The sequence below is a fragment of the Corylus avellana genome, chromosome ca2 (assembly GCF_901000735.1).
Source record: "Corylus avellana chromosome ca2, CavTom2PMs-1.0".
NCBI lineage: Eukaryota > Viridiplantae > Streptophyta > Magnoliopsida > Fagales > Betulaceae > Corylus > Corylus avellana.
The window spans coordinates 16,992,160-17,017,819 of NC_081542.1; the positions used below are offsets into that span (position 1 = coordinate 16,992,160).

At 34.8% G+C, this 25,660-nt stretch overlaps 3 protein-coding genes across 5 annotated transcripts; all 3 read right to left on the bottom strand.

Moving 5' to 3' along the window:
• Positions 1-4,346: 4,346 nt before the first annotated feature.
• On the bottom strand, positions 4,347-4,982 carry LOC132172335 (uncharacterized). Its single transcript, XM_059583815.1, has one exon. The coding sequence runs from the start codon at positions 4,931-4,933 to the stop codon at positions 4,505-4,507; it is 429 nt and encodes a 142-aa protein (XP_059439798.1). The 5' UTR covers positions 4,934-4,982; the 3' UTR covers positions 4,347-4,504.
• Positions 4,983-12,843: 7,861 nt separating this feature from the next.
• Positions 12,844-15,277, bottom strand: LOC132171797 (polygalacturonase At1g48100-like). Its single transcript, XM_059583198.1, has 6 exons — positions 14,684-15,277; positions 14,423-14,590; positions 14,292-14,336; positions 13,829-14,036; positions 13,653-13,734; positions 12,844-13,489 (listed from the first exon to the last, which is right to left on the bottom strand). The coding sequence occupies exons 1-6, from the start codon at positions 15,071-15,073 to the stop codon at positions 12,985-12,987; spliced, it is 1,398 nt and encodes a 465-aa protein (XP_059439181.1). The 5' UTR covers positions 15,074-15,277; the 3' UTR covers positions 12,844-12,984.
• A 2,128-nt stretch (positions 15,278-17,405) lies between these two features.
• On the bottom strand, positions 17,406-22,479 carry LOC132170752 (glycogen synthase kinase-3 homolog MsK-3-like). 3 transcript variants are annotated; one of them, XM_059581845.1, is made up of 14 exons: positions 22,391-22,456; positions 21,985-22,106; positions 21,748-21,890; positions 21,536-21,628; positions 21,357-21,416; positions 20,884-21,156; positions 20,612-20,686; positions 19,797-19,853; positions 19,568-19,708; positions 19,427-19,477; positions 19,129-19,224; positions 18,907-18,990; positions 17,930-18,032; positions 17,406-17,850 (listed from the first exon to the last, which is right to left on the bottom strand). In XM_059581845.1, the coding sequence occupies exons 3-14, from the start codon at positions 21,838-21,840 to the stop codon at positions 17,765-17,767; spliced, it is 1,212 nt and encodes a 403-aa protein (XP_059437828.1). In that variant the 5' UTR covers positions 21,841-21,890; positions 21,985-22,106; positions 22,391-22,456; the 3' UTR covers positions 17,406-17,764. The 3 variants fall into 3 exon arrangements, with proteins under 3 accessions (XP_059437828.1, XP_059437829.1, XP_059437830.1); XM_059581846.1 differs by lacking the exon at positions 21,985-22,106 and having other exon boundaries at positions 22,391-22,479; XM_059581847.1 differs by lacking the exon at positions 21,985-22,106 and having other exon boundaries at positions 21,748-21,887; positions 22,391-22,442.
• Between the last annotated feature and the right edge of the window lie 3,181 nt (positions 22,480-25,660).

The following is a 25,660-nucleotide window of genomic DNA, read 5'->3' on the forward strand; positions in this document are numbered from 1 at the left end:
AAACTTTATTAAAAGAAGAAGGAAGAAAAGAAATGAGGGATGATAGGGACCCAACTTTTTTGCTCAATAAAAGTCCAATTTTTACCTTATTTTTTAAAAACAAAATAAAAAATAGAATTTAAAAAAAAAATGTCATTATTATGAAGAAAAATACTATTTTTCATTTTTTTAAAAAATACCAAATAAAATAAAGGCAAAAAATAGATAGGATTGCTTCAGATATTTTTTCTATTTTTTATTTTGTTTTTTTTTAAAAAAAAATAAGACAAAAATTAAACTTTTATTAAATAAAAAAGTTAAGCCTTTAGCATTTTTCAAAAGAAATACAAGTGCTACAGCACAAGCAAGCCCCAACAACCAAAAAAGCTTCATAAACAATAATGACATAGAAGAAAAGACTTGAGGGAACGTCACGTGAAACCTTTATTAAAAGAATTATTTACCATATTCTTGTTTTAATTAATTCTAAATAAGGACGGATAAAAGACAAAAAACTGGCCCATCACCAGAACTGCTCTTCTCGTTAATTAATTTATTTTTATACGGCCGCTGCACAAAAGAGAGTTATCTTTAAAGCTTTTCAAGCTGCAACATCCAAAGTAAAGTAAAGTAAGGTATCCTGACAACATCTATCACTCCAACAGATGCTGCATTTATCGCAGGATCCTGAGTCAAATCCTTAGCAGAAAAGAAAGAACGAACATGAAAATAATAAATGATTTCTGAGTTTCCTTAATTCCCAAGTTGCACGCGACACGACCAGAGCCGGCCCTAGGTTTTCTCCTAGAGAGACAAAAGCTGCCCTGTAGTGAGGAGGAAGGTAGCCGTCCGCCTTCTACTGTAGTGCACCGCTCTTCCTAAAATTGGTTAAGTTTTAAATTTAGTTTTTCAAATCTAAATCTAAGCTTCTTACGTGGTTTTGCTCAACCATGCACCAGCCCACTGTGCTCCCTGGCTCCTCACGACTCCATCTTGTCCACCACACGCCATCCAATGCACTTCACCTCCCTTGCCCCGACTGTTGTAGCTATTTGTTGGTTTTTTATTATATTTTTGTTGTTTTTTTTTTTAATAAGAGCTTAACTTCTGCTTAGATTTGCTTAATTTCATAAGTGGTTTTTTGGTTGAAGGTTTTTGTCTTGACCTTTGGGTCGATGAGTATTAATTTTGGTGTGAGAGTTTTGCTCCCATAATTGAAAAAATAAAAGTTGGAAATATGGGCTATATATGTATTAGATTGAGTCTTTGTTCTATAATTGAAATTTGGACATGGGTTAGCGGATGTTGAAGTCATAGATAATACCTAATTATACAATTTTTATATTTTATTTCTATGACATTGTAACATCATAGCTTTGACTATGATTTAGCAGAGTTTTATGCTCTCTGATGCAAGAGCTTTATGCTCTTATCTTTTTTTTCAAGGAATAAATTAAAAAAAAAATTGTACACAACACACTTAATGAAATGGGATACGGAGGGATTCTCAGCAATTTGCTGTTTCAATTGATAGGCCAACTTGCTCAATAAATGTTGGGGTAGATTTGGCTATGTAAGAACCTCAAATAATTGGGAAAATTATGGTGGCTTGGGACCGCTACGTAGTTCCGCCCCCGCCTAATAGGCATATACATCTGCTTAAACAAAAGACGTGTTGTTCGAGACATGTTGGGGGTAAAATTTGTAGAAGATCAAGTGAGAGATATTATACGTTGGAAGTTTCACATTGCTTGGGTATTAAGGAGATTGGCCATTTATAAGGGTAAAGAAAAACCTCAACTCTTGAGTTAGCTTTTAAGTTGAATTAGGCCCAAAACTCATTTCTAATATGGTATCAGAGCCAGATTCAATTGGCTGTGGCCTACCGTCACCCATTGTCGCACGTGTTAGCTTGGATGTCCTCCCGTCACACGTGAGGGGGCGTGTTGGAAGTTCCACATTGCCTGGGTATTAAGGAAATTGATCATTTATAAGAGTAAGAGGAAACCTCAACTCTTAAACTAACTTTTGGGTTGAGTTAGATCCAAGACCCATTTATAATATTATATATGGACAGCTAACTAGGTATTTTCCTAAGCTTAGAAAGTTATTAAACTATTACTGTAGTCCTTGTCTTTGGGTCGGGTGGTGGGTGGAGTGATTATGTTGGCGTTGGTTCTTTGGTGGTCATCAATGGGTGCAATACGTGGGAGCAGTGTTTCCTCCTGGCCCCTACAAGGCCAGAGAGGTCCACAGCCCTAGCCATATAATTTTCTGAATAATTCAACAAACTCATGAGCACATCTCATGAAATTAACACCTACTATATACGAGTCATCATCATGCCTTCATATTAACAGTTTGAACTGACAATTCCACCATTTCAACAACTTGATATATATTTTTCTGCTCGGGAAGGAGGAGACAATAGTCTAGTTGGTAAATCAGCAGAGGTTAAGTCCTCTCTTTTTTTTTAGTGGTCGCGTGTTCGAATTCACTTGTAGTAGTAGTTGCGCGAATCAGATGCTATTAAGAATGGGCTTTATTAGCTTGTACTTTGGTGAGGTTGTGGTAATGAACTCGTCTTTTCAGATAGTAGCTATGACTCAAACCAAACATTTTACAGTGAGTGAAAAACCCTAATGGTCACGTCCAAGAGAAGAAATTACACTGATCACCCCTTCTCATCCTTTAGTTAAAAAAAAAAAAAAAAAAAAAAAGCAAGAGAGCTCGCTCATTTTTTTCGATCGAGGTCCCTGTATGATGATGATACATTCAAAATTTATACAATTATGGCCAAATTTATTATAGAAATCTACTTGCATATAAGCCACACATAATTCCTGTTGTTCCAGCCATGCATACTATAACTTTTCAGACAAGTTATTCATGTGAAATAGTTTTTCTTTAATTTTTTATTCTTGAGAATATCTATCCCTCTAAAAAGGAGAGGACTAATTATTCCTTTACTGTAGAATAGCATCTGGTATTATTAATTCTTCCAACAAAAACCATCAACAAGAACAATTAAAAATAAATAAAAAAAAAACTAAAAATGCAATGAACAAAACCACTCTATCTCTCTCTCTCCTTCACATTCAAATACACAGCAAATTAAAGGAAACAGCTAGCTCCGCCCATTTTATCAATGGTTTCTTTGATAAATGTTTGTGATTATATAAATGTGAAAAGTAATTTCAAGTGTACGTTTTTGAATATTTTATACGTAGAATTATTTGTTAAAGATTTTACTTTTTACCTTTTTTTTCCGCTAAAAAACAAAAATTAATCGTAAAAAGCACTAGTAAACGAGCACTTATTCTTTTCATCCCGATAAAAGGAACAGTGGCCCGGGTAACTTATAGTTGGCTCCATGAGGTTGGACTAATTCGTATTTGATAATCACTTTTTTAAGGTTTTAAGACATAATTAAGAAGTCTATGTTCAATTGGAGAACAATTTGGAGGGTGTACTAGTGTCAGCTTGCTCTTTTTAATAACATAAATTATTTTTTTACACTCATAGAAGTGTCCTTATTCTTTATATGGTGGACTGAATATAAGTCTCCTCCTCTTTTATAAAAAAATATGGGTAATTTCACTTACTTCGATAAAGTTATCCTCTTTTTGTAAACACTTCTTAATGTTCAAAGTGAGTTGTAAACACTTCTCAATGCTTAAAGTTTCTCACTTTGGTATATCGAACTTTGATTTCTTTTCATTTTCTCCCTTCCATTAGGATTGTTTGTTAAATTCTAAAATATTCTTACTGAAATTACTCATTATACCGTTTAATTTAACTGCAATATGCAACGGAAAGGAAAAAATGGAAGAAAATCAAAATTCAATACACCAAAATAAGAAACTTTGAACATTGGGAGTATTTGCAAAAGGCGCATAACTTCATGAGGTAAGTGAAATTGCCCCTAAATAGTAATAATAATAATAATAAAGTACCATTAATTAGGCTATTGGAATTGGTGGTATCAGATAGTTTAATTAGTTAATTAAGTCTCATGTTGAAGCACATGCATTTTTTTTTTTTTTTTTAAGAGAATTTCCTCCAACTTTTAAATAATATTATTAAAAAAATAAAGCATATAGTACTTCTCATGTATATGGTTAAAAAACACATAACAATTTTATAAACTAAATTCTTCTAATTAATCCAATTTAAAGAAATGTCATCTTCAACTATACCAAAAGAAAAATAAAAAGAAAGCAATATGTTCTTTTTGACCCCTAATAACCAGAATGTGCAACGTACCCTTGGGCCTTTGTGAACCAAGCTTTTTCATTGGAATCTAGACATTGAAGCAGTACAAAATAAAAATTAAAAAGATTTACTAAATTAATTGGGATAATATATAGTCCATAATTCCAAATAAATAAATAATAAATAGATAAAAGGGGTCTGCATATTCCTCCACTTAATCACATACATCATGATTCATGATGTATGAATCATACATCATCCATAGTAGATAATCATGCAATTAATTAATATTCTGCAAAAAGCGCAAACGCTAGAGTGAGAGCCTTAGGTCTAACCCTTCTGTATCATTTTCCTTATTACCTCCTCCTCTCTGAGAAGAAGAACCCACTAACAAGGCCGTCACCGGCGGAGGGTTTTTGAACGGAGCCGCCACCGCCACCGCCGCCGCCGCCGCCTCTTCCGGCGCCATGAAATCTTCACGTTGGAACGAGGGTTTCCAAACTACAGCCAGCTTCTCTTCCCCGACCTTCCTCTTGAGCCTCCTGTTCTGATCATCTCCCCCGTTGAATGCACTCGAGCCACTCATCAAACGGTCGCGAGCCTCGCGAAGGTTTTTGATAAGAGCAAAGAACTTGTCTATTTTTTGTTCATCATCATCTTCTTCCTCCTGATGATGATCTTCAATATCATGGCTAATCTTTCTCTTGTTGGTTGCAGTAGTGAGCTCCATAGCCTCCATGGAAGAAGCATGCACCTAATTTCTAGGTTGCTTCTACGCTACTTCTCGGACAGACACTCTCACTTATAGTACAAGGTCAAGGTCATGCGCTCCAATCATTTCACTTTCAATGTGATGCACAACTTACACGATCATGACACATTTCACAAATTTCACTCTACTAATACTCATTTACATTTACATTTACATTTACATTTACGCCTCTAAACTTAACTATGGCCCAGCGTATGTATGTCGAATCTACAAACTACCAAAATGTTCTGAGTCATCATCTATGTCAAATTTGGCGGTTAGTTAGAATGGAAAAACGTAGACACACATGACTAGCACGTGCACCTGAGTCATTTTTGTGTGACTAATTTACCCATGTTTTTGCATTAGAATGTTGATTAAAAAAATGGTTAACTTCACAAAAGTCCTCGAACTTTCAACCATTTTAAGAAAGACTTCTTAAAGCTTAAAAACTCTCAAATTTACTTATCGAATTTTTAATTTGATGCAATCTATCTTATTCGTTAAGATTTAGTGTTAAATCTTAACAGAGGCTATGAAAATACCAAAAATACCCTCAGTGTTTCTTTCTTTTTTTAAAAAAAAAAAGGTTAATGTGAAATTAAGGGTAAATTTAAAATTTTATAAAAGTTTTGAGGGTATAAATGTCATTTCATCAATTTTAACGTTTGTTTAACGCCAAACCTTCTCGGAGGGGGGTATATTGCATCACATTAAAAGTTTGAGAGGTCCTCAAGGGATAGCTCAATCGACTAGAAACCACGCTTTATGAAGCGGAAGTCACTAGTTCGAATCATCTCTCTCCCCTTCCGTGTGGACATGTCAAAAAAATTAAAAAAAAGTTTGAGAGGTGAAAATTAAGAGCTTTTAAGCTTTACAAAAATCTTTTTAAATGTGTGAAAGTTCAAAAGACATTGGTAAAGTTTCCCCTTAAAACAAATCGCTATGCAACCACTCTTAGCATAATAGCTTTTGAACAAAGAGATGGCTGCTTTCTCAAGAATATTAGATGGGTGATCACTCCATCGACCACCTTGCAACAAAACAACATACGAACAAAGAAGTGGTCATGCAGGCACCCCTTCGCTCAAATGGGGGATGGCTACATGATCACGCCCCGTATGTTGAGATGGAAGTGGCCGCGTTGTCATTGTTCTGTTCAATTCAGGGTGATTATACGGTTACCCTTAATAGAACAACATCTTAACAAAAGGATAATTGCACAAGTACCCCTCTATCCAGATAGGGGTGTAGCCACCCCTCATAAAAGGATAACTCAAAACATTTTGATAATTTGTATACATGAGAGTTGCAATGATTTGTAATAAGATGTTAGTTTGAGAAATAAAATATAATTTATCTTCTATTTTTTTTTTTTTTCAAAGGACATGGAGCTTTGTTTAATAGATTTTGAAATGTCCTCTCCTTTCCCCCAACTACTACCAAATTTGAGGACACAAATATTACTTCTATTAAAGATTTAAAGACATTAATAATATTATAAATTAATTAGATGATAAATTGAGGAACATGTGTACTTTTGGGCCTAGATTCCTCTCTACCTCTGTCCCACGTAAGTTCTGCACACATAACGTGATGCACACCGTATGACTATGACATTGATATATCAGGAAGAATTTTCTCACAGTTTTCTTTTGATTATTTTTCACCAAATGTGTCTGCACGTGTGCACATGTTGCAATCAATGAATCAACGCTCTTCTTTTTCTTTCCCCTACTTTTTCTTTTTGTTTTTTTGTTCTCTTTTTAAAACAATAATTAATTAATGCATGCCTCCTTTTCTCAATTAAATTAATGATTAGTGATTGACTGTGGCTGACTCTGCTTCAAATTCTGTTTTTGGATCACTTTTTGCTAAAAATAAAAAAAAATCAAAAAAAATCAAAATTTAATGGGGTAATTACTTTTTGCCTAATGAACTACAGCGCTTTGATATTTTCTCTCTATGAACTATTAACTATGACACATGACTCTATTAAACTATTATTTTATGATAAAAAGCTCAATTTCGTCAATCAAATGAGTTAAAATTGACTGTCAACAGTCATGTGCTATTATTATTATTATTTTTTTTTTTTTTTTTTTTTTTCACTTTTGCCCTCATTTTAAATTATTTTTATGTGTTGGATTAGGGTTTAGGGGGGTGTAAGCATTATTTTCTTGGTCTGAAGTGAGAAAAAGTGAGAAATTTTTTTTTTAAAATGGCACATGACTTGTACATGACCGTTAACCGTCAATTTTATCTTCTTCGACTGACGGAATGAGGCTTTTTGCCATAAGATGGTAGTTTGATTGGATCATGTGTCATGCTTGATAGTTTATGAAGAGAAAGTGCCAATGCGCTGTAGTTCATGAAGACAAAAAGTAATTACCCCAAATTTAATTTATATTTTGAACAAATATGATCAGCTTAATAGGTAGTTGAATTAAACAAAAAAAAAAAAAAAATTAAAACCCAATTTAGAACAAAACTTTATTATATTTCTAATAATATAAGCCAAAAACTATTTACCTCTTGAAGCACATCGTACCATCACCATAAAGGGCATGAAGTTCATATTAATTTGGTGAACCTAATCTTGTTTTGTTGGTAGAATTTGTGGAAGCACATTGATGATTAATGATGGTGGTAGTGAAATATTTGACATGACAGAAACTAGAATGCCCGACACAAGTTGTTGGAGAATTAATATATTAATTTGTCCAATATATATAATTAATATATATACAAGACACTAGAAGGGACCGAGTAAAGTTTAGCAGCAGCACATATCACCTAACAAAACATGTTCAATATAATCTAATTTAATGACACCAGTATTTTACAGAAAGAGGAGTTTTCCACGTGGTTTATATAAAGAAGGAGAGTTTCAAATTGACCAGTTCTTTTTGAATGATAACTCAGATGTAACTAGCGTTTTTTTTTTCTAAGTTGTTACGTATATAGTCATCAGAGTTAACATGCTTCATCTACCATTGATTTTTTTTTTTAATTATTTTTTTAAATAGCATTTCTAATTTCTCAAAAATAAATATTTGAAAAAACTTAGGAAAGCTAATTTATTTATTTATTTTTAAGATGTCCGCAGAAGAGGGGGAGAGAGATTCGAACTAATGACCTCCGCTTCGTTAGATGTAGTTTCAGCCTATTGAACTACTCTTTGGGGACTTTTTTTATTCTATATATTGAATGTTCCAACTACTTGCATTCTGAAACTTTTGTTTGTAGTTTCCTTGAAGTTTCCCCTCAGCATCCTCAGTCAATAGCAGTATAAGTAATTGAGTATATTCAGAAGGCATGGTGAAATCATGTGGGTCTCACATCAAATTGTTATTTACACGATATTAATTTTCATCTATTTACTGATAAGCCATAAAAACAAACAAAGTGTCCTTTTTTATTGATAAAAGTTTTTTTCAAAAGACATATATTACTGAATTGAAAGAAAACCGTCATTTATTCCTACCCATAATCAAAGAAGAGACCAAAATATACTAATAATAATAAAGTTATATGAGAATATTTTTTAAGACTTGTAACTTGTCGGTATATAGAATTCCTTGGGTAAAAAGTAAATTTTTTTTTTTTGTTCGATTGAGCAGCGGAAGATCATTTGTTTTGGGCCGTGCCTGTGATGAAATATAGTTTCCCCATCTTTTACAAGACATTGTGCAAACCCACAAGTGATCCAGGCAAAATGCTGAGGCCCAAAACCACGCAATTCCTTCTATAACTAATGGATCATAGCCCAAGCTTCTGGCATTTGAGGTTGCGGCCTTTCAAAACTTTTCATACTTTACAGATTATACCAAAACATGAAAACCAAAATTTTGCGGCCGATCTTTTTCTGGCAGCATTCCTATTTATCTTCCTCCTCCTATATACGGTTCCTATCATTAGCGGGAAGGACCCTCCTTTGGTTTTTTGTCCTAGACATGTTTAGTTTTCTTGTTGGTTTTCTGCTTTGTTTTTGCTTATGTACTCGCAAAAAAAAAAATTTGGGAAAACTACCTTGGGCATCCAAACTACCACCTCAATTGTAATGTTTTTCTAAATTACCAATTGTTACAATATACCCTGTTGAAGTTGAACTATTAAAAAGGGTTGCAATGGGATTGAGATCCTCGCAATTTTTTTTTTTTTTTTTTCGAGATCTGCATCATTTCATAGATATGGGAGTTACTTGTAGTTGAAGACTTGAGAGGTTCAAGTCTGTATAATAGAATGGGAAGCAAGAATAAGATTAGTGCAGCTGGTGAACCTTTTAGATCTATATAGCATCAATCTGAATTGGGTTTGGCCCGATCTCTTGACATTTGTTGCCTGAATAGCATGTTCGAGCAACTCAACAGAGAAGGTAGCTACGTACGAGACTCATACACCTCTCGCAATTCTAGGTGCGGGGCCTGCCTACGTAGGTAGGTGTGTTTTGCACCTATCTCTTTGTAAGACTGTCTGAATTGCACATAATTCGAATAGCAAGGGAGTTTTGCTTTCCACAATTTCCTTTTTTCTTTTTCTTTTTTCTTTTTTCTTTTTTTTTTGAATTTTTTTGACAGAAAATGATAGGGATCCGGAACCTGGAACACTTGTTTCTTTCGTGAGGCTTTGAGCATCCTTAAAAAGAGTGACAGAATAAAATAACAAAATGATAAGTGGAATATGTGCAAAGGTTAGGGTTAATTTCACTTACCCCATAAAATTACACGCATTTTGCAAACACCTCTCTAATGTTCAACGTCTCTCACTTTAGGGCCAGTTTGAGATTACATTTGAGAGGCCTAAAAGTGCTTTTAACACTAAAAAAGCCCATTTGAAGAAAAATGTACTCGTTTGGTAAAAAAAATTAAAAGCGTTTTTAAGGGTTCAAAAAGCTTAAAAATAGCAAAAAAAACACTTTTGGTAAAAGCTTAAAAATAAAGTTTTTGCCTAAAAGCTCTTTTTGACTTAAAAGTTCTATTTCTCAAATCCCAAACAGGCTCTTAATGTATTGAACTTTGATTTCTTTCCACTTTCCCCCTTCCATTAGGATTTTTTGTTAAATCTTAACGGAAAATGTGTGAAATTATTAAAATACCTTTACTGAAATTACTCATTTCACCGTTTAATTTAACTGCAATATGTAACGGAAGAGTAAAAAAAGGAAGGAAATTAAAGTTCAATACATCAAAGTGAGAGACTTCGAACATTGAGGGGTGTTTGCAAAAGACGCGTAACTTTATGGCAGTAATTGAAATTACCCCAAAAGGTTAATATTTTCTGTTCAATTTTGTGTATTCTCTCTAGCTTGCAAAGAAGCTGTACTTCTTTATTCTTCCTTTTGTCTCCGTGTCAGTTTATTTATTTGTTCGTGCTTTTTTTTTTTTTTTGAAAAAGGTCAATCTCTTCATCAAGCATGAGGAACATTTTGTTTACTTTACATGTCATTTAGTAGTACTCATCAGTATTATGCTAATGTAGATCTGATACACTTTTGGTGCTAGATTCCTTTTTTGTTTACATGTCGGCAGTAAAATATTCAGACCTTTGCTTTTCAAGCTGAAAAAAAAAAAAAAAATTAAAAAATTAAATAAAAATAAAATACCCTTCTCTTGCCATGCCTTCTATGTTTTACAAATTCCTTCGACTTAGTCGATTTATATAAATTTTGGGTAGAACTTATCTTTAAATCTGACTTTGGAAAAAGAAGGGTGTCTAATTGTATTAAGCCATGTGGGATACTTAGGACGGGTCACCCCTTAGTATTTTGATCACAAAGCCGCAACTCATTCAATTACATACTCGACGAATTGTGCCTAATACTATACTCAACATGGTGGCTCATGCCTTTGATACCAAATGATGATACAAACTTTTGGCAGAATTCACCCTTAAAAATTGACTCTAAGGAAGGTGCCCAAACTTCTATACACATAGTTAAAATTGTACATTCTAATATCGATTTTTCACGGCAATATGCTTACACAATGTTGATCAGATTAAATGCGTCTGCACTAGTATATGATCTTTGTGAGGATGCTTACAAGCAAAATGGCTTTAGGCTGGAGCTTTCTATTCAGATTAATGATTCCATGTACATACATCTATATGATTAAGGAAAAAGCTAGCAAAGGAGTAAAGCTAAAGAGACATATATAGTCATGAATATTGTAGAATGCGGATTGATTGCTTGTGAAGGATTGGATGGGGAAAAGGTCCAACTCTTGGCCTGCAGAGAGAAACAAAAAGATGTTGGCAGGAGCTGAAAAAGCTTAAAAAGCTTGCTTTCAATGTAGGGAAAGGGTAGGGGACCCTAATGTTTATGCTTACATGCATCAGAAGTGTTGCGGGCCTCCCTCCCATTTTCACAAACTCTTTGAACTTTTGTAGGTAAATCTTGAACAAATTGTTTATACCCCACTCAGGGAGTTCTTCTCTGCTTCTGCATATATTAAATATTGAAACAAAAGAGAAAGAGTTTGGTGGGTGGCAATTGGATTTTAGGCCGTGCACCTTTTCAGAGCACGTAAGCCGACACTCTAGTACTCTTGGTGCTCCATAGGAAGCCTGAATATATATATGTCATGATTATTCTAGGCTTTTAGCGGCTGCGCGTGCAAGAGAGATGATAAAAAGAGTTTTTGTCCCTCCACTTGAGCACCTCATGTATTATCCAAGTTAGTGCTGTGGTACATCTACAACAAATCCTCTCCAATTCAGTCACTCTCAAATTATTCTCTAATTATGCTTCTCTTTCTCTTGTGGATTTTCGTACCACTTTTACACTGCACTCACTTGTCTCAATCTCCCCTAAACAAACAAATTAATGACGCCATAAAGTTGTTGTATTTTCTAAGTTGGAGAATGGTGAAGGGTAGGACGACTAATAGTACAGCGGCCACTTAAATCTGCCTGCCCTGATGGATTACCGACGAACTTTTAAGCATAACTCTAGGCGAACGGATATCATTTCTGCTATGGAGGCAGATAGCAGAATATAGTCCGCCCGCCCGCCTACCCATATATATATTAAAACGATTTGTCTAGAATCCTTTTTCTTGCCAAAACATTTTGTTCCTTTCAATTTGAGGTCTTTCTCCTTTTGTTCTTGCTTGATCTCTCTCTGCACTGCCGCTCTCGCCTTTTAGGGTTTTTGCCGGCTGCCACTCTCCTCCCTTTCTTTGTCTTCGCCTTCGCCGACAATTGATATCTCTTTGTTTTTGTTTTTGTTTTTGATCTATCTCTTGATCTTTTTCTCTTCGTCATTGTCTTAGGTTAGAGATTTGAGTTCCATTTTTTGACTTTTGCAATGTGGTTTGTAAAAATATGTGATGTAATGTTGCTTGTCCAATGGATTTGTGAAAATAAGTGATTTTTGCAACATGGTTTGTGGATAGTAATGTACCCTTCATTTTAGTTGAATATTTAATGTGTTAGGTTACAGTTGTTGAATACGAGTTGGAGCCTACACATCGGCCTTGCGGGGGAGTGCTAAAATATTAATTCTAAATAATTAAGTTTACACTTTCCTATGCACACATTTTTCTATTGGCTTAAGCTCTTAAAATAAGTGGTGATTTTTCTGACATCAAGGTTACCAAGTGCTTTCCTCATTGAAAAAGTTACTGGGTTGATATGATACCTCAGTCTGATGCATTTGCTTTATGAAGTATGTGTAGTTTTGTAGTTATGTTCATGCATACTTGCAATCTATTGTTGCACCATAAGAGAGGAATAGAGATATAGATCACATGGGTTGCAAACGACACAAATTACTGCCCTTTAGTGTGCCACTACAAGTTCAAAATTATTGAGGAACCACAAATGTTGCCTGACAGTATTACTTTTTAGCAGAAAACATCATATTCTAGTTGAAACTTAAAGATCATGAAGTGATCCAGGCACACATTTTTATATTTATAAATAGGGAGGAGCATATAAAACTCCACTCCTCAACAATCACATAATATGATTTACCATCCATATATACACGGATAGATATGCAATATTATATATATGTATATATAGATTGAACCTAGCTAGTGGCAATAATCTATCTCATTCTCCAATATGGATGGAGGAGCACCCTCCAACAAGCAGGAGAGTGGTGGAATTGTTAGTGTCTGCAGATTTCCATAAGCATTCCAACAGAAGGGGTCTAGCACTATATCTCCTTTGGCAGGAAGAAGCTCAACATCCGAGAGAGTTAAGTTGGTGCAGGGGACAGAATCACTGCAGGCAAAATGCATTGGTGGGCTTCGAACATCGTAGGTTCCCTTTATGTTTGTGTATAGTATGTCTGAAACATAAACTGCAGAGGTTTGGTTGGTGCACGCCTTGGTGAGGCAGTAGAATTGATCAACCATGATTGGGTTCCGGACATCATCCATGTGAATGTTGCTGAATGTTACTCCTGATACCGCTCCTGATCCACCTTGCCATGTCTTGATTCTTACTCCATTCTGTGACATTTTAATAACAGAGTCCCTGACTGTAACATTCGAAACGCAGGCACGCGAGTTGTGATTTCCTAAACTCCCAATGCTGATAGATTGAAAAAGCATAAGTTAATTTGTGAGCAGATGGGTTTAAGAAATTCTATGGAAAATGATAGATCATAAACCAATTCCTTTTAGTGGATATATGAAAAGTACAGACAGTATCAAGGACCCAGGTGTCGTTTTAACAACTATAGGAGATAGAGTACCTGATTCCATGACCGGGTCCACATGTGATGTTTCTTATGTCTACATTGTAACAACCTGATCCAATTGATACACAATCATCACCTATAAGAGAAATCAGCAAAGGAGTAGCAGCTTAGTGACCATTGGAGGATAGGAAATGAAGAGAATAAGAAGATTCTTGAGGTTTTTGGCTAACCATTAGAAATGACTGAATTATATATTCTGACATCATTTGTGTTCTCTATGTGAATCCCATCTGTGTTGGGACTTAAGGCAGGAGCTGTTATGTAAATTGATTCGATATGGACATCTCTGCAGCCATCAAATCTTAAGTGGAATTGGGGGCTGTTCTTGATTCTAAGCCCTTGCACACTCAAATTCGAGCTCATGAAGAACTTTATTGCCTACATCATGAATTAAGAATGATGTTCATATAGTGTTTTCATTTCATTCTAACTGTTGGAGTTTGCGATTTCAAAATAACAATTTTAAAATGTGCGATTTGTTAAAATTTGCAATTTGTCTTTTATAATCGCAGTTTGACATCCAAAATCGTGTGTTTTTAAAAACACATATTTTTCTATATTTTAAAATCACATTTTTATACTAAACGCATTCTAAGTCAATAAAAGATATTATTGAGGCTGTGTGCAACTTACAATTGGGCTATCGCATGGTCCAGCCATTGATGCGCCATTAATTCCCTGGTTCAATGGTCACAGAGACTTAACAATTGTTCTAAGCAAAAAAATGGGGCATATTACAAACAAAGTACACAATATACATATACCTTGTGGGGTTTGCAAGGAAGATGCCACCATTTCTCTCCTCTCCCATCTATGAGACCACCTCCTTGCAGTGACATCTCATTGATTCTGTAAAAGACCAGCCATTGTCTTCTACTGTTATTCTTTGGCCAGGAATCAGGTCCATCCGGGGGCATAAGAGTTCCATCAATCTTCACAGTTGCTTAAAAAGTCAGTTCTTTTTATCTTAAAAGGCATTAGGAAACATTCAAAAAGGATTACAATATTAATGTGTACATGATTACCTGAAAGACTAAGCCACCTTGACAAGGACCTGTAAAAATGGTTGACTTAATCATGAAGGAGAAGCCGTGGGGAACAAGGATAACTGCCGAATCACTTTGACATGCAGTGTCCCAAGCCATCTTGAATGCCTCTGTGTCATCTGCTATGCCATCCCCAACAGCACCAAAGTTTCGTACATCGAATAAACCAGTAGAATTATAGGAAATTCCATCATTATAAGGTGGTTCTGCAGGCTCAGGAGAAGCAGAAGGGGGTTGTGAAATATTGGATGACTTGTGAGAGTGACTGTGCTTGTGTTTTGTATGGTAATGCCTTCTAGCTTGGGTGGAAAGACAGAAACAACCCAAAGAAATGCAGAATACAAATAATGACACTCTAGAATACTTCATTTTGAGCTGTGTTAACTAAAAGTAGCGGTTTCTCACTTGCTGGAATTCAGAATGCTAAGCTCAAATGAGTTTGTCTCAATCAATGACTAGAATAAAAGACTTTGTTGTGAATGAATATACCCAAGTTGTGGGAAGTAGAGAAACTAGTAGCTTCCTTTATATAGGTGACCACTACTTAGCACAAGAACAACTTGCACAAGATTAAGCAAGTTTAGCATTGGAATGCATGCAGAATCAGAAAGGCAGAATTCCTATATATATAATATCTACTAGTGGAATCTGCACCTCACATCATTTTTTAATGGTTTTAAGGGGCGGGAACCGACCAATTCGATTTGGCATTGGCCTTTTTTTGAGATTGTGGAGCTGCATATGACTATTCTGGAAAAAGGCAAATGGAATAACAATAAATCAGTTGAGTGGGCAATTGATAACCCCCCCTCCCCATGTTCTTCCCATAACTGTCACTTTCTTTGGTCCAAAAAATCTAGTTATTCCGACAGTGCCAGTATATATTATAATTGTCTCAGGCTTAACACCTGACCCAATGCTAAGAATTCGAACTCTTGAAGTTGGTTGACACTGCAGGAATACTAAAATCCCAGCTGGGAAGTTTTGTGTTCTTCAAACTAAGCAGAATTATGCAATGAATACTATGGAAAGCTCAGTATACATCAAGAAGACCCCTTGCAGTAAATTACAGTTCAATATCCATGTGCCACTTAGAGCTACTGCATTGGGTTATGGAAAAGTCGTCGCTAATAACTTTTACCTTACCAATGACTAGTCATCACAATTGCTCCGTCGAGAAAGGTTATCAGCGACGACTAAGGTCGTCCCCTCATTCCCACTTAATTTAACTCAACTAAGTCATATATTATGAATATAAAAATCATCTCTGCTATCAACATATATTATTGTTGGAAGATCTATATGTCCCATAGGAGCTGAGTCAGCTTATTAATAGATTAATTAATAGCATTTAGATGAGCTCATTTGCTCAGCAGCAAAACAGGACATTTATGTTATTCTAGATATATAGTCGATGATCATTGGCCCTTTGTTGGTAACTCACCAGAATTGGTTGATTGTGGCAACCTGATTCATCATGTTGGACTGGTGGACCTGACTGCAATATGACCGACTCAATGGGAGAATAAAATAAACATTATCCTCTACCAACCAAGCCGAAAGGTTTGAGTTATGTTCCTGTTACATGTCCTGTCCACTAAGAGCTCTTCAAGGCTTATAGAAACATTCCCATATCAATGTCCAGTGTTTTTTCATTGCTTCTTTCACTAATAGCCAATCATGTCCAGTGGTTCATTCTATCAAACCCTATGTAGCATTCAGCAGAAGATTTTAATTATTTAATTAATACTCTAACATTCCTTACTTATAAGATTAAACAACATATGAAAATATTTTAATTGAAAATAGGAATAAACTGCAGAGTTAGGGTTCCAACTTATACGGTCATTATGAAGTATTGATTATGGTGGACTGTAGTTTTACCCTAGATTTAGAGTCTGTTTCCAATTCTTCTTTTACCAAATCACCAAGTGCTACAATTGATACATGCTTGAGATGAACTAGGTAGGAAAACAGGAAGCCTAGTTGTCCACTTCTAAATATCTCATTTTTCTGCAACCATTTCCTCCAACTCAATCAAAACCAATTTCATGTCTTTTTCTCCTAAAATCATACTTTTAGTGTTAAAAAAAAATAGGTGCTTTCCATTCCACAGTACATGATATTCCCATTTATAACCCTCAGGCACATGGACCAGTTTGCTAGTCCAGCTAGGGCTAAGGCGAGCCCAATGACTGGAAGCTCAACGAGTCTAAGTAGGGGTGCCATAGAGGATCATATCTCGTTATGTCATTTTAATCATTCCTCATATCCTCCATGTGATATGGGTAATGACAATTATTTCCAACACAACGATCACATGTCTTCGTTAGATCTCTTTTGACTCTTCCACCTGACTCCACCTCCGACATTTCAGAGGCGGAGGCCGAACCGAAATGACCTTTGCCTGAAAAGTGTTGGAGGTTATTCTGACCTTCCAACAATGGCAGAGGCGGCAAGCTCATTCCCAACTCCACCACCTTTGATTAGTAAACCTACATGCTTGTACAAGGGACACACATACCTCTAGAGTTCAAAATGCCTTCTTTAACAAGATCTCATGCCTCCTTTAGGTCATTGAAGAGCATATATTGTCTAATTTACCACCAAACCATTGTAATATCTCAAGCCATGTACCACCAAAACTAGGCCATTTTGTGATATCTCAAGCTATTAGTAGCATCTCTTTTGCAACCATCAATATGTCAACAGGCATTTGAATCAATTTAAGTCTTTAGGGCACAGTATGAAATTCAGGAAAGTAATTACATTTTGAGAACAGTATGATCATGTCTTACATGAGAACAGGTTCCAATTCAAGGGAAAATTCTATGGCTACCTATGAAGGTGTTAAAGTACATACTGAGCAGAACCTTCTCAATTTCCATTGTGGAAACAAGGTGGAAGGAGACATGTGAAAATAAAATAAAATATAGGGAACAAATGAACAGGAAAAAAAGAAGACAAATAAGACATGATCACTTCTAAATTGGCCATTAGCTACATATCTACAGCAGACTAGATTTTTGCAGCAGGAAGCAGATATCAACTGAAACAGCCTCATGACGACCCAAAGAAGGTGCAGTCCTTTCTTGCATGCTTAGGAATCAGCTTGACCACCATCTCTGCGGGCGTTTCCTTTAGTTCTGATCAAGAAACACAAGAATATCAACATACAATTGAGCATTGCCTTGGGAAAACGAAACAGTATAAGATGACCTTTACCATGGGGCTGAAAGTTGAATAGTGCGGGAAGGGGGCGTCCATTTGGCAGGCAGGCATTAGGCTCACGAAGCTCATCAAAGAAGGGGTGAACCAAAGCCTCCAGCTGCTTGCAGATAAACAACATTAACCACAAAGTTCAAGTAAAGAAGGACTAAAATGACAAGCAGCATCCCAAATAGGTATCTTGGGAGGATAAATTATCCAAAGCTCAAGCAGATAGATAAATGCATGAGTACTTATCAACACTGCACCATTAAGACTACGAAAAGATCTAGCTTAAACAAATCCAATTGATACATAGAAACAAGTAGGGGTGACAATTCATATTTGCATGTCGGATTCGGGTTGTATCGAGACATGAGTATAAGGCTATATAAGTCCATCCTAACCAGACCCATTTAATTAAACAAATTAAACCCTTCAACTCTAACCCGCTAAATTTTGTGTTGAATTTGTGGGTCGTGTCAGAAATTTTTAACCCTAAATGTTGTGTGTCGAGTTCGAGTTGTGTCAAAGAATGGGTATAAGACTATATAAGTCAATCCTAACCCGGCCTATTTAATTAAACAGGTCAAAACCCCTCAACCCTAACCTACTAATTTTATGTAGGGTTCGTTGGTCATTTCCAAAAATTTCAGTCCTAAATTCCGCATGTCAAGTTTATGTCGTGCCGAGATATTGGTATAAGACTATATAAGTCAACCCTAACTAGACTCATTTAATTAAACATGTCAAACCCCTTTAACCCTAACACACTAATTTTGTGTTGGGTTAACTTAGAGGGTCATGACAAAAATTGTTAGCCCTAGAAACAAGTATTAAATGATGCTCGTGAATTTTATAGGACAAAGGACATAAATGCAATCTAAACAGCTTAATTCATTGTTGATGGAAAGAAGTAAGACCGCTTAAAAATAAAACTAGGAATAACAATAGAAAGCATAGGATATACAGCTGGTTGCAAGTTTTAGACTCACAGCTGTACTACGAAGATTTGGAGAATACTGAAGTAGTCTAGAGACAAGATCCACAGCTTCAGGGGGCACACGTTTGTGGAATATCTGAGGATCAATGAATATGGTGAATTTTACCATATGATATGATTTAGAAAGTAGAGAAACCAGCTACAAAAGGAAAAAAAAAAAAAAAAAAAAATTGAAGGTAGAGAAACCACATGTGAAGTAATATCTCTATATTACCTTGTGCCATGGGTAAGCTTTAATTTGGGGGAAGTTAAATTCTGTGTAGTTAGGATTCATGCGCTTAATTTCCTCCCTAGTTGGGGTACCCAAAACCTGCATAAGTATACAGATTGTTAAAAGAAAAAGGAACATATGACAACAAGAGAAGGGAAAGGAAACATAGCAGGCATCCAAGAGGAAGGAATTTATACCATATGGAGTCTAAATCACATGTAAAAGCTTGAACTTAGGGTTCAAAATCATCAAAATGCCTCAATATCAAAAGCCAAAGAGAAATTTCGGAGTATATAATCACCTTAATTATTTCAACAAGATGGTCTACTGCACGTTCACCAGAAAAGAGAGGCTGACAGCAAGAGAAATACTTGATTAGCTCGTAAAATAGATAAGAAGTAGAAAGATACTGGAAATCAACCACATAAAAAAAGCTACCTACCTCTCCAAGCAATAATTCTGCTAGTACACAGCCGGCAGACCACATGTCTATGGCTGTGGTGTACTGAGTTGCACCATATATAAGTTCAGGAGCTCGGTAGTACCTTGAACAGATGTAAGATATGTTTGTTTCCCCATCTACCTGTCAAACATAAATTCAAGTTTAGCATAAAAGCATCGGTAACGAACATAAAAATGTGTTCAAAATGGAAAGATACAGAGAAACAGACCAAGACTTTGGCACTTCCAAAGTCACAGAGTTTAACTTGGTGGGTATGCGGATTAACCTGATATAAGAAAAAGAATTGTAGATACATAATTAGAAAAAAAACAATATTACACAGCAGGATAAATTTTTAACCCAAAAACAAATCCTGAGGATAACAACTTGAACCATTCAATTTAAGAAACAGTCCATTGAGCACTTTGTAGAAGAAAAATAAAAAGACAAAAGGAAAATTACTGATGAAGTCACCAACTCATATAGGAGAAAATAGATATGCCATCGTAACATGTAAAATCACCTTTTCCAAGTTCATAAACATTTCATGGCCAAGACAGAGATTTGGTGTCCTAGATCACTACATGTACACTCCACTAATAGTTAGACTAGATTGAACAAACACCTCAGTAAGCTAAATACTAGCAGCAGATACTAGTTGACTTCTACATCGCATAAAAACTAATTTAGTATTCCTCAATGTCCTTTAAAAGTATTTTGTGGATATTTAACTATGTTTAGAACAGTAAAATTACCTCATATTGTTTGTTAAAATTTCATGCAACTATTCAAATATGATTTTTAATTTTTAAAATACGTTCAACCATTAATAGTCAAAGGAACATACTGTAGTCCAATAACTTTTGATCGGGAAATTGGGAGATTAGACAAAACACAGTCAATTAGATCAACCATTGATAATGCAAACAAACCATACAAATAATTGCTGGATAAGTACCTCTAAATATACATGTACAATGGCATATGTATCTACGAATTATTCACCAATGCACAATAAATGAAAAGGAATGGATGTTCACAAACCAGTAAATTTTGCGGCTTTAAATCCCTGTGACACACTCCAACACTATTATGAATGTATGCTAGTGCTCTACATATCTGCAGGAAAACATAGAGAAATCTGATGTAAGATCCAGACGTTATGAGGAGGATTATTGATTTGCATATGAAAATCTAAAAATTACAACAAAGCATGACTGATCAAGATATGTATACATATGAAAGGGAAATGCTGAGATAAGCTATGATAAAACACATCCCAAATGGTAAAATCAAGATACATATACACCATATACCTGATAAAAGTAAACCTTTACATATGTCAATGGCATCCTTTGATGCATCTTATGGTAGTGTCTGATCACCCGATAGACAGTCTCGGGTACATACTCAAGTACGAGGTTAAGATAGAGCTCATTCTTGTCAGTGGTTGAAAAGAAGCAGTGCTTCAAGCTCACAACATTGGGGTGGTCGAGAAGACGCATGATTTGTAACTCCCGGTTCTTGTACCTCTTGTCTTGAAGAACCTTTTTTACAGCAACTGTTTCATGAGTTTCTAGGCACTTTGCCTGCATATTAGCCACATCAAATTAGAAAACAAGTTTAGTGCCCCGTCCAAATCTTCTTCAAATTCAAAAAAACAGGAACTCACCCGACCACACCCATGTACAGTTCCTTAGAAACAACCTACTAAATCTTTTGGTCACAAAAAATCAACCCGCCACAAGCATGCATATTGTAGCCTAGTTATAGAAATAAATAAGTTTACCTGGAACACTACTCCAAAAGATCCATTTCCCACAACACGCTCAGCCATGTAGCTTATTGTCTACAATCATTGAGTCATTAACACACTATTTAATCACATTATCACAGTGAAGTACAAGAAACTAAAGAAATATATATATATATATTCCCAAGGCGCAGAATAAAATTTCAGAAGTATACTTGTTTTGGATCGCCATGTTTTCCACTAATAGTTGTGACAATTATATGGCCTGCCTCTGCGACATTACCATCAACAACAGTTGCTTCCATTTCCTGTAAAAATATCAAATGCAGCTCTCACTTAGCTAATCATGGAAGATCACTAAACATTAATCAAGTGGAGACGATTAAAGATAGATAAGGAGTGAAAAGAATTAAGACATGTCATTTACCTTGTCCCCTCCAATTTTCATGTCCTTCATCTCATCACGCAACCTATCAACACCAACAGCATTTCCTGTTGAACCTCTTAACCCAGAAGCCATTATCCCAAAAGAATAGTATCAAGCAAATGTTCTCCTTCTAAATTCACCTTCTTCAATGAGATAGAAGAAATCAATAACATATCTCCGGACAAAAAAAAAAAATTATACCGTTAACACATAAATTGTCAAATTCCAAGTCTTTACCGAATTGCATCAAAGAAATTAATCGCTAAGAAAAGGTCGAGTCATCGATATCACATCCAAAAATCCAAATTGCTAAAGCATGAATGATAGCTCATCAGGAAAACGCTATGTTCTAGTTCAAACTGCACATATACATATAAAGGGGTTTGAGACTTCAAATTTCCAAATTCATTTCAGTTTCCCATACTTTCTAGGCAACCAAACAGAGCACCCACTAGACAAAACAACAAGAAAGTAAAAAAAAACAACTAAAAAATGAAAAATGAAGCTATAAAACATTTATCAAATCATGACCCAAGAGCCAAAACACAGCAAAGGTTAAACTCGTTGCAAAAGAAACCATGAAAACAGACATGAACATTACGCTATTGATCGATGAATCAAAGTGAGAGTAGAGGGTTCTTACCGTGTCGGGGTAACTAAGCGGAAACCATGGCCGGACCTCTGTACTTCGGTTTCAGAGAGACAGAAGCAGAGAATTTGACAAAGGTCTTTTGGTTTTGTAGTAGTTATAGTAGTTTTTTTTTTGTTGCTTTGTGGGGTTTAATGACAGTCAAACATATTGATCTTCTTTTGTCACCTTTTCCCACGGCGTCTTCCTTTTTGACCGTTCAACCCCGGGGCCCATTACTCCTCCCTATATCTTTGATTAGGTAATACTTTTCAAAAACAAAGTGGATTAAAGAAGAAGAAAGAAAAAAAAAACTATTCTATAATGGATTTAATTAATAAGAGACAGTTTTGAGGGTTTTTTTTTTTTTTATTTGAACAAAAAAATATTTTTATGTGATATAATTAAAGTTGAAAATAATTTTGAGTATTGTGTTTTATTTGTTTAGGAAAAATTACATTTTATCCCCCAAAATTAACAGCGTTTTTTAATTTTTTAATTTAAACATCAAAGTTTCAATTTTGTAATTCACCTCCTAAAGTTTTAAATTTGACCAATTTGACCAATTGCAATTTGACCAATTGACCAATAATTTGACCAATTTTTTATTTTTTATTTTTTATAAAAAAAAATAAATAATAAAATTACGGCCACCCCTTTGGCCATTTGGCCATTTTTGCACCTCTAAATTTATTTTTTATAAAAAATAAAAATTATGGGTAATATGAAAATTTTGGGATAATATTGGTCGAATTGAAAAAAAAATTGAAACTTTGTCGGGGTGGATTCAAAAATTAAAACTTTGGTATTTGAATTTAAAAATATTGTTAACTTTGGGAAGGTAAACTGTAATTTTCTCATTTGTTTATTAATATTTCTATTTAAAAAAAAAAAAAAGACGGAGTTTTTAACCAACATAGTTATTATTTCTTTGCTTTAAAAGTGGTAAACGGCCGACTTATAAGATCATTCATAGTAGCCGGGTGAATTGAATGTAGTATAATATCTTTTTCCATATAATCACATGTGAGATACGACTTTTATAGCGTTCACATTTAACTTAGTAAATTTATTTTTTACTGTAGTAAAAAATAAATTAGCTACCTATTTTTTGAAGTACTTATATATATTTTAATTATCTAATTTTATTATTTTATTTAAATATTATTTTTTAAATATTTTTTTATTCTTCATTGAGATTTTTAAATTTGGTGAATGAATTATGAATAGGGCTCACCAAATTTCATGAGCATTGTGAGAGTTCACTAAATATTTCTTTAAATTACTGAGTCGAATTCAGCTTCTTTTGCTCTTATTTTTATCATCATTAATTTGGTTGGTCCGATGAAAATACTCTCAAAGGGATGAAAATTTGGTGGACAAAGCTTTACTTTAGATTTGGTTAGCCATAATAGTGCGAATTAGTATTACACTTTTTATTATAAGTTTTCTTATAAACTAATATAATAGTTCATAATTGATGAAATAATTAAGTAAAAATTTAATTTATTTTTCACCAATTATGAATTAGGTCGGTTTGTAAGAAAATAGTGGTAAAAAGTGTAGTAATCTAAGTATTTTCTTAATGTTACTTTTTCACTCCTTTCGTGTGTAAAAACAAGCCTTATCTATAAGTAATGTTCTCGTGAGACCTTTTATTTATTTATTTTATTTTTGAAACAATTCAATCTCATTAATCGATAAACGAGCATAAAGCTCAAACAACACAAAGCCAAGCTTTGAAGCAACCATAGCCGAAATTACAAGGTTGGAAGCGTAAAAAATGACGTATTACATTACAGACTCATACAAAATTCGCTAACCTATGACTAATTTTCAAATTAAATAGTAGATCTGCGCCAAACAAACTCAAATCAATACATAGGTAGCTCTTATTCCTCGACATTGAAGGTAGATAACCCCAAGCCAAAACTCATTCTCCTCTACCCGAAAGACAGGATAACGTTCACATCCACAACTCAAAGGTCTGGACCAAAGCAACTACCCCGAAGGGCATGAGGCTGGCAAATCGAGAGAAAGGACCAACATTATTACAAGCAAAAACAAAATCGATACAAGGAAACAAAACAAGACAGAAAGAACAAAAAAAAAAGAAAAAGGAAAGCCAGACAAAATTACTGGGAAATAACCAACAGAAAAAGCACACTAAGAGAATGATAACAACCGGAAAGAAGAGCCAATCACGGTGGGGGGTGCAAGAAAAATGCCCAACAGAGGACGGTGGGCGAGAGATCGGTGGTGCACTCAAACGAAGGGGGAAGTTTGAGTAAAACCCCATGAGCATCACCCACTAAGAGTACTTAAACAAGGAGAAACAACAAAAGTAAAAACAAAACGTGGGTTCGGCAAATAACGGGCACATAATGGCCGATCCAAAAGCTAAGAGCAAAAAAAGGGACCAAAGGAGGGGGAAGAAGCGGAGAGGAAGGAAAATGAAAAAATCACCCAAAGAGCTAAAAGCATTAGGTAAATAGGCTAACTTGCTAAGAGAAAAAAAGGTGATGGGAGGGGAGGGGGGAGGCAGAAGAGGGAGATGGGAGGAGGACCGAAGGGGGAGAACAAAGGTTCTTCCCCTCCGACGGCACTCTCTGCTAGAGATAAAACCCTAGCTGAGAGGGGAGGAAAAAAGATAATTTGGTTAAATTATGGAAAAATTTACCAATTATCAATCAATGCTCTTTCGATTTTATCCAATTACTTTATTTATTTGCTTTAATTAAATAGGACGGATTAGAATTAACATATATAATCTTATAAGCATATCTCGAGACGACTCGCACCTAACAAACGACATTTTTTATTTTTTTATTTTTAGATACACATGACATATTCTTGGCTACTACTAGTATCATCCCTAATACAGTATGTTTCCAAAAAAATTAAGATCTAATGTTGCATATGATATTATTCCTAAAGCATAGCAACGTTTTTCTTTAAATTGGGTTAGAAAAAATTCTTTTAACCCAATTTATTAAACTGAAATTTGTCTTTAAATGATGTAATTTTCACGTCCACTATCAAAAATGTATGTGATTTTTTAATAAGTTTTATTTTCTATTAAAAGTGTCTCTCATATATTCAAAAATTGATGTCATGTCATTAGACTGAGTTAATTTTTTTTTTTTTTTTATTTGGTCTCCTATAGGCTATAGCATTATTACTTTTTAGTCAATAGAACTAAAAACTGATTGTTAACGTTTTTTTTTTTTTTTTTATTATCTCTAATATAGCCTTTTGATTGTTATGTCCATTTATTTTTAGAAT